At 41.4% G+C, this 15,951-nt stretch overlaps 1 protein-coding gene across 3 annotated transcripts in view; it reads right to left on the bottom strand.

Moving 5' to 3' along the window:
- Positions 1-360: 360 nt before the first annotated feature.
- LOC134455910 (mitotic spindle assembly checkpoint protein MAD1-like) overlaps positions 361-15,951 on the bottom strand; it is a 52,372-nt gene continuing 36,781 nt past the window's right edge. The window contains exons 15-18 of one of the 3 annotated variants that reach the window (XM_063207276.1): positions 15,699-15,818; positions 15,179-15,334; positions 14,704-14,888; positions 9,019-12,685 (exon numbers count right to left, since the gene is read on the bottom strand). In XM_063207276.1, the coding sequence (XP_063063346.1) occupies positions 12,551-12,685; positions 14,704-14,888; positions 15,179-15,334; positions 15,699-15,818 (596 nt within the window). In that variant the 3' untranslated portion in view covers positions 9,019-12,550. Of the gene's footprint in view, positions 1,434-1,754; positions 1,861-9,018; positions 12,686-14,703; positions 14,889-15,178; positions 15,335-15,698; positions 15,819-15,951 lie in introns of those variants that run through there. The other 2 variants (XM_063207267.1, XM_063207277.1) reach the window with 2 other exon arrangements.

The following is a 15,951-nucleotide window of genomic DNA, read 5'->3' on the forward strand; positions in this document are numbered from 1 at the left end:
TGTTGATGGTGATAGTAAATATTCATGAAAAAGTTGACAGTTGTGAATATTAATATTGTACATGGTAATAAACCACTGAAAATAACACACACTGGACCCTGACCTGCCAAATAGTATAATTACAGCAAATATTATTGTCAGAGATTATAGTATATTGAAATGTTTAGATTAGCTAACATGATGCATTACAGTTCATGTGTACATGGATACAATAAATGTTTAGTTTATTGTACATTGTATTATACAGTGTATGCATACTGGGAATGTTTACTTTGTATGTTGTGTATAGAAAATTATGACAAAGTGTTGCTGAGGGTTGACCTGCCGTAAATGTCCTTGAATAAAGGATAAAAACATACATACATAAACAAATTGGCGTAGTGTTTATTATCATTCTTAGTTGTTGTCCAAGCGTCGATGTAAACATGAAACAGTTATAGAGAGCAAGGCAGCAGACACAGTTGCAGTGACCAAAGATCAACATAAGCAGGTAAGATAATAATAATAATAATAATAATAATAATAATAATAATAATACATCAATTTTGTATAGCGCTTTTCTTAACACTCAAAGACGCTTTACAGAGCATGTAACATAAAACAAAAACATGAACAGACGTTGAAATGAAAGACATACAGACACTAAAACACAACAATGCAATGGAAGGTTCTTTTTGGTCCATAAATCATGACGATATGGAGCATTCACGTTGGTGGAGAAATATGGAAGCCCACGGTGGGGGCGGCGATGAAAAGGCCATGGAGGGATACGAAAATCCAGAGCCTCCAGTCGTGGGGTGCGAGCTCGTCTGAAGGAGGAAGCCGAACAAGCTGGTGAAGTACTATGGACGGAGCAGGAAACAATCTTCAATTCAATACACCAGCATAGGCCACTTCAAGTCAATAATAATGAATGGCATCAATACATCTCATTTATGGAACCATTGGCCAAAATTAATAATCAGTAACAATAAGATTCCAGAAAGGCCCAGATGGTTCCAGAACAGCCCTCAAGGTTCCAGAACAGTCCTCACGCATCTTAAGTTGTAATTAAAATCCTACAAAACCCATTACTGCATCAGCCCTCAAAGTTCAAGAACAGTCCTGATGGTTCAAGAACAACTCTTGTGCGTATAACGCAGTCTCCAAGGTCTAAAACAGATGTCAAGCATTCAGAACAGTACTCAGGAGTCTGGCGTGTCCTCAATATTCTGCAGCCATCATGGTTCCAGAACAGCCCTCAAGGTTCCATAGCTGTAGTTCCAGAATAGCCCTCAAGGTCCATAGCTCCAGGGCTGTGCTGCAGTCTTCTGTTGTCACGGTATTTCTGCTGCGCTAGTCGCCACATCTCTCGGATCTTCTCTTGTTCACGTGGAGGCTGAGAAGCGATCCTACACGGCGGGATCTCTCCTCTCCGCTTCTTGTCTTTGTACCTGTGGAAGGGAAACGAGAAGCAAGAAAGGACATTTTGTTTATTTAGTTTAAAACACATTTCATTCACATTCCTGTCTAATGATTTAGGGCTATGTCTCAATCCATGGAGAGTGTATATGTGGATGGTCCATGGATGAGTGTGTATTCTGTGTGTGTGTGTGTGTGTGTGTGTGTGTGTTTCTCATTGTTTCCTGGGTATCTTGTGTGTGTGTGTGTGTGTGTGTGTGTGTGTGTGTGTGTGTGTGTGTGTGTGTGTGTGTGTGTGTGTGTGTGTGTGTGTGTGTGTGTGTGTGTGTGTGTGTGTGTGTGTGTGTGTGTACCTTTCTCTTTGCTTCCTGAGTATCTCCTCCTTCTTGGCTGGGTCAGCGTTCAGTCTCTCCCGGTAGCGCCTGGTCCTCTCTGCACTCGTAGGGAACCTTTTGCATTCTGACTCCCACCACAACACACACACACACACACACACACACACACACACACACACACACACACACACACACACACACACACACACACACACACACACACACACACACACACACACACACCACAAAAGAACAGAGAGAGAAAGACTTGAGACAAAAAGTAAAACACTACTGTAAGTGTTGCAACACAGACTCATTTGAGATGTACAGCTAGCTTTGTAAACTTGACAAAGGCACCTTTAGAGTTCGCAAGTCACCTGGGAGCATGTAGTAGAATGTAGTCTTTCTTGTTAGCATTTAAGGACTCCCCAGTTCCCACCGTCGATTGAAAATGAATGGGGACCAGTCTCAAATAAGGTGTGAGTGCAAGCATGCGATTAGCGAACCCCCGCAAACTGTTGAGGGTGTTAAAAATAGGCTGTAGGGATGACATGGTTGATTATTTTGTGCCAAACGGCAACATAAATATGATGTTGCTATCAACATGCTAAAGCGGGAAAACAGGCAGACTACAGGAAGGTGATTTCACTCGAGAGATATTTATTTCACTGGCCGTGTCCATGGTAACCGACTGACACTATACTTTTGTATTAGACTTGGAAATATTTCTAAACAAGCCCTGAATACATGTAGTTTTTCACTCCTGGCAACACTCTTTTGTTTAAACTTAAACAACACCATTAATGCATTAAATCAAATCGCCTTGGTTTAGTTAACTTTCAAAACTTACCATCGAACTAAAGTTTTTTTATGCAACCGTCTTTACAGGGGGTAGCTCACGCGAGATGTGAGCACAGATTTTTGAAGGAAGTAAAGGGCTGTGATATGAGATATGTACAGTAGTTCTAAACTCCTTTTAGCTTTGGGATAGCAACATTACTTTATTATCTTAATGTTTTGCTTGGTAAACACATCCATGTGGTTGTGCCGTACCTGGCACTTATAAGGGAAGGATGCAGGAGCACGTCAATGTTGGTTGTTGACGGCTGTCTTATATTTCTGTCAAACCTGAGTTCCTATTGCCCGTAACATTCTGGAAATTCAGTTAGGAAACGGATGTCGTTAAATGCTAATCTGCATCAACATACAAGTTGATGTCACCCACTTGTGGGCTACGTGGGATGACCGTCTGCGGGTAAAAACGGGAAAAATGGGCCATTTGGCGTTTTTTTTTCTGCAATTTTGAGCTAATAGAAATCTAGAATCTAGCAACACTGCTTGTGAGCTCTATTGGCAAGAGATATGCATGTTTGGCTAACAAGATGGTTTAGTACCCACACCATCGCAGATAATCCAAAAGGACAAAAACTCTGTCCTTCAGTGTAACAATGCAACAGTATATCTGCCTAAGAAGTTTGTCCTTTAGTAGAACAATGCCTGCATGTCTGCATAATAAATCTGCCCTACAAGAAGTTTGTTCTTAAATGTAACAATGCTAAATTGGCATAAGCTGGTCAGAAACTATGATGCAGGTTGTTTAAGAAGGCTTAACACGGTGACAACATAGACTACAGTTCAACAGCTTGAACCGGTTTGAACCCCAACCACTGTTTACCCAGCTTTGACTATAGTCAACGTCACAACCCTCTCAGACTCAAACTTAAATGTTACTTATTTATGTCAAATTGTTTCTCTATTTTTACAATGTGCTCTTACAGTATGTCCTCTTTTATATCTTGCATTTTAATGCATGCCTTCTTGTCTATAACGATGTCTGCACCTAAAAGTTGATGGTCTATGCATGGGAAAGTAAGAAACGTGAATTATTTTTTTGTTTAACCAGTGCATGTAAAGGAATTTAACAATAAAGTCGATTTGACTTAACTTGACTTCACAATGGTGAAATGCCAAGTTATACTTTTCATGTCATATTGCTTTTCCTGTTATACTGTTATACTATGACTTGCCAAACTAATAGCCTATACAGAACCAAAGGAAGGACGATTTAACAGGTTATCCCATGGTCCAAAGTTCCTCTGTCACTGTGGAAAATTCCCTGTTTTTCACCATAACAATAAACCTCAAAAAAGATGAACACAACACAAGAGAGCTTCTATGAAAAAAGTTGAATACTGTAATAGTCAGCACAGCACTATGGCTCTCTGTTATGTCATAGTAATGTTGTTATGATGAAGTTAAGCATTTTCAGCAAGTGAAAAGGGTCGCCGGCGACGCCAGCTGCAGTAAGAGGCTACCTACCACAGTACTTCACCACTTTGACAGTGCACAGGGCCTTTACTTATACATTACGTCTTGGTCATTGTCATTCTGGTAAAAGCTCATTTATAACAGGCGCCGTGTCTTACTGGGTTGCAGTTTAAAAAAAACCCAAAAAACGCCATCTAGCACCGTCATGTGACAGATCCTACATCAGCACTTTCAAACGCTTTGATTCATCATTTGCTAAATTACACAATAACAAGTTCAGAATTGTAGAAATCACAGTTCACAGTTCAGCATATGTAATTTTGTAGCTTGCAACCATCATCTCAATATAAAATCAGGGCAGGTATTAGCTTAGCATTAAATGACATTAAATTACACTACAGCGATCAGTTAGACATAACAATTTCAGGTATTATCCAAGCATAGATAACATCATCCATTAACAAACATCACACCAGGAATTAGCCACAAAGTTAGCGTAGCATGATCTAGATTGCATTATACTTGAACGACTATCATGAACAACATAACTCAAGCTATCAGCTGATAATAAATCCCTTTACTTTACCAATTATTTTCGCATGGCTCCCATTACTTATGACATATATTTTATTATAATTATTAGAAATATGTGAGGTATAACAACAGTTACTGTTTGCTCGTCCAAAAGCTACTGACTCTTTCTAACTAAACTGAAGGGAGATAGCCCACTTCTTCAAATAAATTAAATAGACAATTCAATAATATTAAATAGAGCAAATTAAATAGATTAATAGGAACAAAACCACTTGTATATTCACTGCTGTAACTGGCTGCTGAGGGGACATTGCTGTACACACACAGACACACACAGAGATACACACAGAAGAGTGCACTGGGGTTTTGAAGGAAGGTGGGTGGTGTGCAGACCAAATGTGCCTGGTTAAAAACCAAAAGAACTCACCTTATAACACTGTCACCTCCTGCGCTCTTAAAATGCTTCTGAGGCAACCTCAATGTACAAATATATACACACACAAACAAATATACACACACACACTCACTTCTGAGGCAACCTCAATGTACAAATATACACACACACACACACACGCCTCCATGTTTAACCATACTTGTGCTTATATCCATCTTCTATCCAGACTAACAAACACACTAACACCACATACACTCACAAACATAAACACTCACACGCCACTGAGACGTCATGTCACACATCTAACCCAAGTAATATTCCTCACACAGTGTAACACACACACACACACACACACACACACACACACACACACACACACACACACACACACACACACACACACACACACACACACACACACACACACACACACAGCTGAGTCACTGTAAATAGTATCCTTCACAGTGTGTAGTTTATGCTGTGCGAGTAGCACAGCATAGTCTGGAGTAGCACAGGACATTGTGGAGTCACCATCGTAAACCATAGTAGTATATCACGTGCGCGTGTGTGTGTTTGTGTGAGACTACAGGAGAAGGAATCAGGAATTCGACAAGTGCGTGTCAAATGAATGCCTGAAGAGGTCTACATGAGGGTGAATAGTAAGCATGATACGAATTACAAGACACGTCATGCCCATTAATGATAGATTAATGATATTTACAACAGTTGTTATAATTTGGTTTTAGAAATGTTCACATTATTAGAGTATCAAAATTATGACCGCTTGACATCAGTCAAGAAACTGTATCCAAATACATCATGTCATTAAAATATAATAGCATGAACATTTTTCTTGACCTTTGTTGGCCAAAAGTACAGTGAGCCATCTGAGATGTTTACTGAGCATGTCATTGAGAGATTCTTTTATTTATTTTTTTTATTTCTCCTTCATTTTACTAGGGTAAAAACACATTGAGGCAGTTGCCTCTTTTTCAAGTGGGCCCTAGCCAAAAGAGCAGCAAAAACGGCATGTAGACCTCTCCGAGTGAGATTTAAATATTAATTTTGGTTGTTGTGGTCAAAATAGCTCATAATAGAAGACTAATTATGTTGTCATGGGCTTCATTGTCTCGTCCAATATGTTTGGCTGAAAATGCCCGGCCTAACTTTTTTCTCCCAGCCCAGACCTGCCACTAGCCACAGTGAGCAAAACAGTTAACGGCAAGTTCTGTTATATAAAAGATGTCTTTGTTGTGTCAACAAAAGATTGGGTTGTTTGAGAGACCTTATAATACATGTAAATGTAAAAACACATGCGCCACTGCTGCAGTCTTCATCGTATTATCCACAGTTACAAGGGCGACGCCATTACTATTTGGGAAGCAGTTACTAGTGCTAAATCATTCAGAAGGACTATATGCATGAACGGCCATCCGGGTACTTTGCTTGTAAATGTGCGTCACGCCCCTTTATGGGGGAAATCAAACTGAATGTCTCATCAATTTACATGCTAAATCGGCTAGCCTAAATGAACACAGTCCATGCTTCAACCACGGCTGTTTGGCTATATTATTTGAACAGCCGGCAACATAACATGTTTTCGGCATGTTGCGTGTGAGCAACGCTAGTCTACAGGTCCTCATCTTTCGTTTATTAAACCCCAACATCACCAATTGACTTGCATGGGCTGTTTTCCCCCACAAATGAGCATAACACACATGGAAAACGTCACCTCGTTCATGAGTATGGGCGGCAGCCTAACAGGAAATAGCAGACTGGAAATCCTGTGTTAGCATGAAAAGCATTGAAATGGGCGTGGTAATATGGTAAATAGAGTGACCCTGTGCCCATGGAAGCACTGTTCCCTCTAATGTTTTCGGTGCTTGAGCAAATGCACTATATCATTGAGCACAGCCAATAACTTTGGTGAGCGAGTCGGACACCCCCCTGCCCCCCCCCTCCATTTTAGGGGTAACATTGATGCTTCATAATATGTTGATTATATTGTCATTCACTATAGTGAATATTACAAAATCAGTTAAGTAATGTTTCCAAATCTTGATTATTACTTAATCATCAACCCACCAACATCAATATATTGTAGGCTAGGACTACATTTGTAAGATGTTGGAAAGAAAGTATCTTTACAGCAGCCCAATAGCCCAGAATGTTGAATTTATGTTTAAAAGGATGAATCATTTAATTTGGATTTAAATGTTTTATAAGAGGCCAGGCCTATGTAACAAGTTTAAAAGACTAAAATATTGACCTTAAATTAGGTCTACATGAAGTAAAAGTATGCACTGTCACTTTAAGAGCTCGTGGAAACTTCAGATCTTGGGAAGCAAACATTTTTCTTACCGGACAGTCTGACTGACCTTCTGGCTAACTGGCTTTTATGGACCTTCTTATCAGTAGGCTAGTAGTTCGTTTAGGCATATTAGTTCATATGTTTTCAAGACATTTCCACTGCGTGGACAAATGCTTTCATCAACACCATTTTGACGAATTTAAACCAACTCTTTGGCAGAAAGCAGCTGAGCACGCACTTCCAATGATGCCAATAGCGCGATAGATGTTGCCACTCGCAAAGCTATGACAGGCATCCATTAAAATCGGTCCAGATGCTAGACACCGTTATCAACATTCATATCAGATTCACGATCGAGCTCTACTAGAGCTAGAACTTGTCTTATATCCATTATACAGAGATAGATTTAGGCTTTTGTGTAGGCTACTTAACACAACCGAACGCCGTAGATTAGGCTGCGAGTGACAGCTGTTACAACGTTGTCTGGTCACTGTTTTAAAGATCAGCATTCGAAGCGCGGCGTATCCGCGCTCTGTCTGATCACTATTCAAAAAGCAGCTGGAGGCGCAATGCTGATTGTAAGCAGAAGTCCGAGTCTAGTGTGATCGCTTAAACTGCTGTAAGATAGATGTTTCATATCTAAAGAATATGTTTTATTTCGAGTGGATGTTATAAATCTACAATGACTGGAAATTTCGGACAACAATCAACTGCCTCTCCACACAAATTTGCCGCCTTGTTTTACCTGCGCTGTATGGATTTGCTCTGCGCTGAGAACGTGAGAGCAGTGCGCAATTGCGCAGTCGCGCAGCTTAGAGGGAACATTGCATGGAAGTAAGAGTAAGGCAAATCCCATTGACCTCTGTGTTCCATTTCCATGTTCCTCCGTCATTCATTTTTACGTCATCGTTTTACGTAATATTCATACCTGTCAACCATCCCTAATTTCCCGGGAAACTCATTTCTCATTGACTCATTTCCAGATTTCTTCCCGATTTGATTTTTTTCCCGGAAATATCTCGGATTTTTCACATTATCAAAAAACACAGTCGGTCCAGTAGGCTATTTATAGGCTACCCACGGCCCTGTCTGACGAGCCACACCCTCTCTTGAAGAGAGAGACGAGGGTCTTGCTTAAGCTACCTGCCAGAAGACGGTATGCCAGATACCACCAAGAATTGAAGTTCCTTGAAAATACGAGCTGTCAACCTCGAGCTGCGTAGCGCTTGTGCGCCCACTCTTTCCCTCAGAAACCGTCTGTTCATGCAACGCATAAAACAGCCTCGGAACAGCGAATCATGCGAATAACCTAACCACAACCTGTACCAGCACAAAGTTTTGCACGAACAGACAACTTGTGCGGCAAAACAACAAGAAGAAACGCATTGCGCTCATTTCATTGTTTTGTTTTCATTGCATTGTTTCTCTACGCTGTAAAAGGTGTGCTGAGGGATTTTAGACAGGCTCTGTCTTTGCACGCGCGCTGTTGTGAAAAGCAGAGTGGAACGCACCGTCCGATCTGTCTCTGTCATCCCGTTGACTGTCAAAATTTGGCCTTTAGAAAATTCCCTGATTTTGGCTTAAAATATGGGAATTATCCCAGATTTTGGGAGCTCAAAGTTGACAGGTATGCATATTTGCTTGATATGTTGTGGTTCTGTGTTAGTTTCTAACAAAAAGAAAGCAACTGCCTAGAATTATTTGAATCTATGTGAATCATATCACCAACCGACTTCCTGTACCCCGAGTTGCCATAACTCTGAATTTCATGACTCTGGAGTGACCTGTCAGATAGAACCAACATTTACCAACATTTATCAAACTGTTTAAAGTGACATCAACACTCAAAGTCCAGGATACGAGTTTAATCAAAACCAACCGTTCGATATAAATCATACAAATATACAGCTAGTGTAAACATAGGCACTAAAACAATATATTGAATCCTCCTCTTTTTAATATATTGAATCCTCCTCTTTTTTTTTAGTCTGTGGACTATCATTGCATTTGAAACTTAAAGGAAACTTAAAGAAGCAGTCCACCATTTTTTGATTTTCAGATATTTGCAGTATTTCCATGCATTACTCATGAAGAATGTGCACATCATTTTTGTCTGTGTTTGCATTGCCTAGTTTAACAGTATAGCCAAATAAAGCATAGCAATGCAAATCTATGAGAACAAACAAAACATTCTCATATGTAATTATAAACTACCATATTTTTTGGACTATATGTCGCTCCGGAGTTTAAGTCGCAACGGCCCAAAAATGCATTTTGAAGATTAAAAAAACATATATACGTCGCACCGGACTAATCGTCGCACATTTTTGAAAGGTTATTCTATCCATGGAATCTATGTTGTGATAGCTGGCGCATGGTAAGCTGCTGCTCAAAGACGGCATTGTTTTATAAACCAGCATCTGAAGCAGTGGCAACGCATTCAGAGGTGCTGGTAATGCACCAACTAAGATAATTTGCCAACCGCCATAAAACCACAAAAAGAAAAAGAAGAAGAAACAGTGATAACGCGCCATGTTGCCCTGTAGTCAGAGCAACATTCAATTTTCGGCATTGTTTTGCGTTTGGACCGTGGGAGGGTTCGAGGCAACTTTGTTCCGTCTCCAGACTGAGCACGCCTTTCTTTACCCCCTTTTCTGAGACTTCAGCCCATGACGGTATCAAAGGTGAGGGGAATTTCATCCATGTTGTGTAGCCTAGTGTCACGTTGTGCTCGTTTGTCAGAAACTCGCGGAAATGACCGATTTTCACCTGGAAGTCGGCTGACTGTCTTTAATAACACAGACGCTCGTTCTCGGATAGAGAGGCGATTGCGTTGCATAGCGCAAATTAAATCCACGAGAGGGGGTTGCATTGCATAACGCGATAAATCCACGAGGTCCCTGACTTCCGCAAAAAGTCCTATTCATTTCTTTGGCAATGTCATGGAGCCCGTAACAAGACCGTTGACTCGCAGCGCGCGCGTTGTTCGAGAACACATTTGTCCTGTATTCAGCTCTTCTTCTAGACATGGGCCTTGAATCTTCAGATAGCTTTTTTTCACAACATATTTTTCTCATGCACATTTTCCTCCGCTTTTCTCCAGTCCCCAAACAGTTTTCCATTGCATCCAAACTTTCGTTCAGCTGCCCTATTGCCATTTTCGGCTGCATATTTAATTACTTTCAGCTTGAACTCAGCAGTAGGCTATATTTACTTCTTTTGGGTGGTATATTTCTATTCAGTCGTCATTGTAAATGCTATTTTTTGTTGTGGTAAGTTGTAACATTTTTTTCTATCAGTGGTATTAGGCAACACAACATAGGCCTAGTTGCGCACATAGCGCTCTCCGGTGGAGAGAAAAAAAACATATATATGTCGCACCAGAGTATATGTCGCATGTCCAGCCAAACCATGAAAAAAAGTGCGACTTGTAGTCCGAAAAATACGGTACTTTAGAATGAATGTAAAATTAACCAAAGTGCAAAACAGCTATTTAATCCCGTCCAGTGATCACTTGTGGCTGATGCTAATGTTCCCATATGCTTCCAGTGGTTATGCTAAGCTATGCTAATAATTCTGATCCAATAAATCTAAGTACCGTAAATCCTCTAATATTGGCCGGGGCCTGTATTTACTCAAGTGCATCTTGGACCAGGCCATAATTGGAAGGAGGCCAGAATTAGAGACAGGCCAATATTCCTATTTAAGCAAAACAGACTACCAATGGAATGAATAAAACCATGTGTCTACCGTATTTTGAACCAATAAAATACTTGGTTCATTTACTGAAAAAGTAGGCTACAGTTACCATAATACGGTAGTTACGGTATGGTGCGAATGACTAGGAGACCATCGTCGGTCCATTTTTTACTCATGAGGCGTGTGTCCCTTCCTCCTCTGTTAGTCTTTCCTCCCGTTCTCGCCTTGAGCTTATGGACACGACATGCGGCAACAACATTGACATTGACGGTCGTATTCCAATATCTGCGACTGTTTCACTCCCTATTTTACTCCACTTCCCAAGGCAACCGGTTTCTTGCTGCAGCCAAATGTCGGGGAAATATAGGCCTACATGCGATTTCTGTCTCCGGTCCGTAGCCTGAAGCAATCTCTATGTGTGAAGCGTACGTTACTGAAATATGAAGGTTAAGCAAGGTAGCCATATTATTGTGTAATACTGTAGCGTGCCTTCTATTTTCCTCCACTGGCAACGCATAGTAAAAGTTTGACAGCCAAATGCATTTACGACGAGGGCTCTCACAACTTTGCAACCAAGGCAAAATCTCTTTCTGTATGGGCGCGCTCTGCCTCTGGCTGTATTCCGGGCTCGTGTTGTTGCTATAGGTTACCCACGCGTCTTCAGGAAAGCTGACCGAAGCGGTCGCTCTCACGCAGCTGATATTAACACACTGCTCACATGTAATAACTAGTCTTTGACTGTACCGTTTGTTTTATAGTAGCAAATGAGTCCTTTTTCGGAGTAAGGAACTATGTCTAATGTTAACCAGCTTAATGATTACAGTTGTGAATTTTGAGAACAACCTGAGATATCCGGTAAACGGAAAATAAATCATTGATTCTATTTTTAGACCCGGCCTGTACAAGAGACCGGCCCCAATTTACATCCGCCGACCGCGAGACCGGCCAATATTAGAATCCCGGCCAGTATTGGAATACAGGCCACAATTAGAGGATTTACGGTACTGAAAACACGGAGAAGAAAATGATACGCACATTCATGAATAATGCTTGGAAATACTGCAAATATGTCAAAATCAAAAACGAGTGGACTGTTCCTTTAAATGCACATAACTGACATTAAAGCGATATTGCACAATTTCTGGAAATAAGCTAATTTTCCGTCTCACTTTTTAAATGATTGAGTTTTACCTTTGCCACTTAACTCAAACGGAAGATGATATATTTCCATAAATGATGCTATCGCTCTAACATAACATTGAACAACTAATGAGTTGGGGGAAAAAAGCCAACAAAACAAAACAAAATCAAAACCATAATTTCTTCCCCAGGTATGTTTATGGCCCATCGGTAGCTCTTGTTCATGTCCTCAGGTGTATTCATGAGCAATCAGCACTGAGGTGCATTTATATGTAATCAATAATCAGGCATATTCATGTGTAATCCGTAGCCAGGTGTATTTACAGTATGTGTAATCAGCACTCAAGTGTATTTATGTGTAATCAATAATCATGTGTATTTATGTGTAATCAATATTCAGGTTTATTTATGTAATCTATTCTCTTCTTCAGGTATATTCAGGTTTATTTATGTAATCTACAATCTTCCTCATGTGTATTTGTGTGTGATTGGCAGTAGGTCTCCACTTTTCTTCATGTGTCTCAGCACTGCGTGCATGTCCTCGCTGACCGCCTGACGACAGCGCTCCACGAAGTCCGCAATCTTCTCCGTCCTGTCGGTCACCTGCAGGGGTGTAAATAATAATCGATTTGAATCGATGCATTGATCATCCTACAGCCAACAATTCCATTAATCAATTCATCCACTAAAGAATCGATTCATTGATTTTTGGAATTATTGCACTCATTTTGTGAGGCATTAGCCTAGCGCAGCCAGACCCGTACAGCAAAAAGCTGTACCAGGGTCTAGGAGGGCTGAGCAGCAGTGTGGGCGGGATAAACGGTTGCTTCAGCACTCAACGTCACGCAATTGGATGGCAAACAACCAATCCCCACACACTTCTGTGTAACGTCACAGCTGTCTTTCACAACGTACACGCCCCTTTGTAGGTGAAGCGGCAACTTCGAGCCGTCGTAGCAGTGAATTCGTGTGATGACCACAGCCACAAACAAGTTTCCTAATAAATCGTGTTTTCACTTATACAGTTCAAAAATGCATCGTTTTCAACCACATGGCCCTCCTTGATCAATCAGCGAAATGTCGAGCAATTTGGGGCTTGTTAAATGGTTATATTTATGATTGTTGTCAACATGGCATGTTCGGTGTTAGCTAGCTAGCTGTATACCCATAACTAATACATGGCTAGCCGCTAGCTCGGTAGACTAGGTGTCATTCCCATCTATTTAGTAAGCGACTTACAGACTCTCAAAGCTCCCAAATGTCTCGTTTTTAATTACATGGATCTTATTAGAATTTGGGGCAGGCATATAATACAAGGCTGGATACCTAGCTCTGCTATGACGACAGGTTAGCTAGCCACTAGCGAGGGCCTCTTTGTAGCTGAAGCGGCAACTTCCAGCCGTCGTAGCAGTGAATTCGTGTGATGACCACAGCCACAAACAAGTTCCCTAATAAATCGTGTTTTCACTTATACAGTTCAAAAATGCCTCGTTTTCAACCACATGGCCCTCCTTGATCAATCAGCGAAATGTCGAGCAATTTGGGGCTTGTTAAATGGTTATATTTATGATTGTTGTCAACATGGCATGTTCGGTGTTAGCTAGCTAGCTGTATACCCATAACTTTCCCTGATTGTCGCTCCCAACTCAGGACGCTCCCCGGTCAGCTCGCTCCCACTAGCCAGACTATCGATCCCATCTATTTAGTAAGCTACTCAAAGACTTTCAAAGCTCCTAAATGTCTCGTTTTTAATGGCATGTGTCTTATTAGAAATTGGGACCGCAATTTCATTCTACACCTACAGTAGTGGTCTGATAATAGCGTGTGACTATCTGGTTCTGTAAAATGCTCAACTTAGCTTACCGAGCTAGTTTAAAACATCGAATGATCAAATGGTAATGTGTTGAGATCTATTTGTGTCCGATAAGTTCATGGTGTATTATTACATCATTCCATGTCAGCCACGAAATGTATTATCATCCAGGCTTTTTAAATTAAGTAAACACTTTCGTGCTGTACGTAGCACGGACGGACACCATGCTTCTTCTTAGAAAGTTTCCTGTTTACTAGGTAGCCCGGCCCCCCTCGCGATTTGATTGGCCCTGTCATCGGATAACTTTCAGCCTCGCAAAACGACCGGGGTCCGCTAGACTGCCCCCGGGAGCAAATTCAATTTGCGGTCGCTAGGGGCGTCTAGATTTCTAGGCTAGTGAGGCATTATATTGCGCTCAATAATACTGACCATAATAAAGATGCTCCTCGAATGCATGCAGATAATTCAGCACTTGCTGATTCATTTAACATTTCAAACATCAGCCAAGCCAGTAAAGTAAAAAAATATGAACCCTTGATTTGAATTTAATCGAATCGTGGAGCATTCTTTTGTTTTTTTTAAGATTTGTTTTGGTCTTTTACGACTTTATTTGACAGTACATTTTGAGGGGTGGACAGAAAGCAAATGGGGAGAGAGACGGGGAGGGGCCGGCAAATGACCCGGGCCGGGAATCGAACCCGGGTCGGCCGCATGGTAGACAAGTGCCCTACCGGTTGGCCACGGCTGGCGTAAGAAATCAATATTGAATCGTATTGCCATGAAGGCTGTGATTTACACCCCTAGTTACCTGTGACTCGCGGACCCATCTGAGCACGTCTGGGAACACCATGGCCAACTCCCCGACGATGGCTGTGCGGGCAATGGTGTTCCGGTCCACGTTTATCCTTTCAAAGGCGTTTTTCATGGAGCCCAGCTCTTTGAAGAGCTTAAAGGCCTCTTTGTAGCGACCGACTACACCCTCAACAGTTGTCACTACAAGAAAGAGGAAAGAAACAAAACAAAACAATATAAGTTATGTTACACCGTAGGTAGCATTAAAACACAATACATGTGCATTTTTAGTCTTTGAGGAGCTTGAAGGCCTCTTTATAACACCCCACTTCACCCTCACTCAGATGTTATATCATGGACTAATAGTTTGCTAAAGTTACACTTGGCTATGTCTACTATGGATAGCGTTTAAAACACTAGTGACAATATAAGTGCATTTGATGTTCATCATCTGGTACTGTAGTGTAGATGTTTGGGTGTGTGATACTTACTTCTTGACCGGGTTTGGGCGTCTGGGTGTTTGGATGGGTGTCCCTCTGTTCTTGTCCTCTGCGTGGGTGTTCCTCTGATCTTCGGGCCGGAGGAGGAACAGGATGGCTCAGGAGGCTCTGGAGCAGTCCAAGCAGTCCAAGCAGCCTCGCTGGAGCCTGTGGAACCGTGGAAGGGGTTGGAAAAGAATGGAGATGTTACATTGCATTACATTACATCAGTGGTCTCCATTACTTTTCCCCCAAGGGCCAAATTACTGTATGTAGCACAATTGAGGCTGAGGGCCAAACAAATTGCCCCACCGTATGGCATATGTGAATAGCACACATATGTTTTCATTTGTTCCAACCTCATGGCTGGCCAACTGTTCTGGCCCTTGGGCCACCATTTGAATACTACAGCATTATATTATACTTAGCTTACCGAAAGCTTGGCAATGGCAATTGAAAGAACCAATAGGCTGTATGCAGAGTGCGAAATGTGCAGACATTTTCCTTTCTACTTCAACAAGGTTTGACTTACAAGACGCTTCTGGGGAAATGTCCTGATGTTCTACCTCCTCCTCTTCCTCTTTCAGATCAAAGCCATCGTCGTCATTCTTCCTTTTCATCCCACGAATTTCAGGCAAGTCTAGTGTCACGTCTAGCACAAATAAGAAAAGAAAATACAAAAAAACAGAATTTGCTATCAGTTACAATGATCCTGCGCAAAGTTGGTCATAAGTTTGGCAAACCTGGGGTGCGTTTCTCGAACAACGTCCATAGTTGATGCATCG

This window comes from Engraulis encrasicolus, chromosome 1 (genome assembly GCF_034702125.1).
Source record: "Engraulis encrasicolus isolate BLACKSEA-1 chromosome 1, IST_EnEncr_1.0, whole genome shotgun sequence".
NCBI lineage: Eukaryota > Metazoa > Chordata > Actinopteri > Clupeiformes > Engraulidae > Engraulis > Engraulis encrasicolus.